Here is a 2,891-nt window from a genome sequence, read left to right as displayed (position 1 = left end):
GTGGATTAATTTAATTAACTTTAAAATCTATTTTTATTTATCGTTCATAATCNGAGTGGAAAGGTGACATTTTTGAAATTTATTTGCTTCTTTGATTCATTGGTAGAACTGATTCATACGTCAAAAAATTTGACAAAGTCTGTAGCAGTGTAAAACCACACTGTTTACCAATAAATTCGTGAATTAATTCATGAAGAACTTCGTCAATTTATTCATCAATAAATTGTCAATGTAAAACAGCTATTAGTCAAATTATTTCCTACAACTTTGAATTTGGAAATAATAGTCTATCATTTCAAATTAAAAAGTTGGCCTATGTCAGGTTTTAAAAAAATTACACTGAACATAATATGTAACTCTTTCAGTTTCGATTTAAAAAAAAATTAAGTACTCTTTGTGGATATGCCTCGTATATTTATTTACCAACTGGTGGTAAATAATCTCAAAATACACAATATACACAATACTAGATATTTCCTAACAAAATATTTATTTTCCTTTGTTTTTTTTTATTTTTAACGGCAAATTAAAATTTAAAGTCTATTTTTATTTATCGTTCATAATCATATATTATTCTGGTTATTTGTGTTTTATTTTCTTCGTTTTACTTATTATATTTTTTGTTTATAATTTTTGTCCTGTAAATGATTTTTTTGTTGGGTAAATAAATCGGATTTAGTTTGATTTAATGAGCAAACGTGTATTCAGCAAAGACACGGGCATTCTTAAGTAATCGTTAATTAAACATTATATGAAAGAAGATACGTTTTTATGTATTTTACGAATTTAAATATATTTCTTTATATCTACTCATAATTTTATGTATCTGTAACTTCAGAACAATTAAGGATCAATCAACTACTTCTGTTGTTTTTGTTTTGTTTTAGGATTAAGTAGGTACTTTATAAAAATAAGAATACTTACTAAAATACTACCTGCAGTCAAATAAACTCCAAGGACTTTCTGGCATTTCAACTTTTAATCACGTTGAAGTCGACCGGTCTCACAAAGGCCCTAGACTTAATTCCTACTTTCGTATTTGGAGATTGATACTTAGGGACACATATTCGTACTAGCTTAGTTTATATTCTCTGGTATACAGGACCTGAATTCAGTTTCGCTACACTTTAAAATGTGTAAAACCTCTATTACATCTGCCGCAAACCAAACCATGTACATTTTTACATATAAATCAGTTGAAAGGGGGCCCCCGAGGATCGAAGCTTCCCGGGGAGTACGGCCAGTAACTTGGCGGTGCAAACAACCCAGGTTGCGAATGTTGCGTGGTGGCTGGTAGGATGCTGGGTATCCTAGGGTTAGCCGTGTGAGTTGTGGGATATAACGCTGCCCCTAGCTCGCTCTGGTGCGGTTGGTACTTGTGGTAAGGGGGCATAACGTCACCCTGACCCTGGGCTTGGGCCTGACACGCGGCCATCAGCCCGTGGAAGTCGAACTTGTAGGCGTACCTCTTGCCGTGCACCTTGGACATTATGTTTTTGTCGTAGTAGTACCTGAAATTTAATGAACTGGATATTAGCAAAAAAAAATCCAAATCCAAGTTACTGCTATCGATTGAGCGACTTTTGACTCTATTTTGAGTATAAAAAACCAATTTAGAACCAATTTTCTCTAATATGATTTAAATTTAACTATTATTGAGTCATTTTGTACTCAGACTTGGTTTTTAATTAACTAAATATTGAGTGCAAAAATAAATCACTCATAAATGATTAACGGGCCCCTATCAACTATGATCGAGACTACAGAAGCAATATGTAAGTGGTGCCATCTTCACGGCGTCATTCACACTACTCGAAAAAATACATTTAAACTCACTCAGATTTACTCTGATTTAGGTACAAGTGCAGCAAATACGAGTTTACGTGAATTTATTTAAGGAGTACCTATATTTGAGTGAACGTATTCAGTTTTAGTTTAAATATGATTAGGTATATACAAATGAGTAAAATGATAAAAATGACCAATATTGAGTGAAATTCAATAATTATTTCACTCAGTGGATTCACTCCGAACCTTTATTGCCTTCACCCATACCGATTTTTTTGCAGTGTACAGAAAATAAAAAAACAAATTGAAACTGAGGAATCAGGTTAAATGACACGGGCATTGATTAAGCTAGAAAAAAATTTTCTGAGTTTATGAGCAGTTTTGAAAAAAAAACACCTTTTTTTGTCTACCTACAAAACGTAGTCTTTTACATCCAGGATGTGAGTGAAATTAAGTGGATTTTTTTTACAGTGTAAGGTGTACTGGGTAATTATTGAAGAAGCACCAGATTTTGGAGCGGATATTGACGCCCCAAAGAATATTTTGTATTAAAAAATATGCAGTATATTATGGGGGACGTAAATGTCAAGTAGATTAATCGTAAATGTCCAAATTTTCTATTCACAATTTTAGTAATTTTTGAATTATAGGCTACAGTTTTCGAAAAAATGTTGTTTCATACTCGATTGCGAAATTCTTTTGTATTCTCGAATACAAAAATAGCATTTCGCAATCTACGAGTAGCATCAAAAAATAGTTTTGCCATTTCTGTGTATCGTTTAGGTAAATGCTAAATCTCCAAGTCCGTTTATGTTTGTACAGGCTGGTCCATTTTCGATGGAAATTCAGAGTATTTCAGAAACTACTAAAGATATGATAAATCTGACACCACGTTCTCGAGCTCGATTTTCATGGCAAACTCGACTGTCATATCGAAAATTTGCTATCTTCATTTGTTTCTGAGTTACAAGGCGTTTCTCGTTATTGTGACACTTTTTTACATGTTTGTATCTCAGCTGTTAAATAAGTTAGAGTTAAAGTAAAAACTGCTCAAGACTAATTCTTTGGCGTAGAATTGAATGCCGGTATTAGATTTTTAGTAG

The 2,891-nt window shown here is 32.7% G+C and overlaps 1 protein-coding gene across 1 annotated transcript; it reads right to left on the bottom strand.

Annotated features, from left to right (window-relative positions):
* Positions 1-1,192: 1,192 nt before the first annotated feature.
* LOC111691899 (DNA-binding protein D-ETS-6-like) lies at positions 1,193-1,489 on the bottom strand. Its single transcript, XM_023455399.1, has one exon. It carries the CDS (start codon positions 1,487-1,489, stop codon positions 1,193-1,195), a length of 297 nt encoding a protein of 98 aa, XP_023311167.1.
* Positions 1,490-2,891: the final 1,402 nt, after the last annotated feature.

Source organism: Anoplophora glabripennis, unplaced genomic scaffold, assembly GCF_000390285.2.
Source record: "Anoplophora glabripennis isolate ALB-LARVAE unplaced genomic scaffold, Agla_2.0 scaffold6, whole genome shotgun sequence".
In the NCBI taxonomy this organism is placed as follows: Eukaryota; Metazoa; Arthropoda; class Insecta; order Coleoptera; family Cerambycidae; genus Anoplophora; species Anoplophora glabripennis.
The sequence above is the reverse complement of the archived record's forward strand: the minus strand, read 5'-3'. Positions and strand labels throughout refer to the sequence as shown.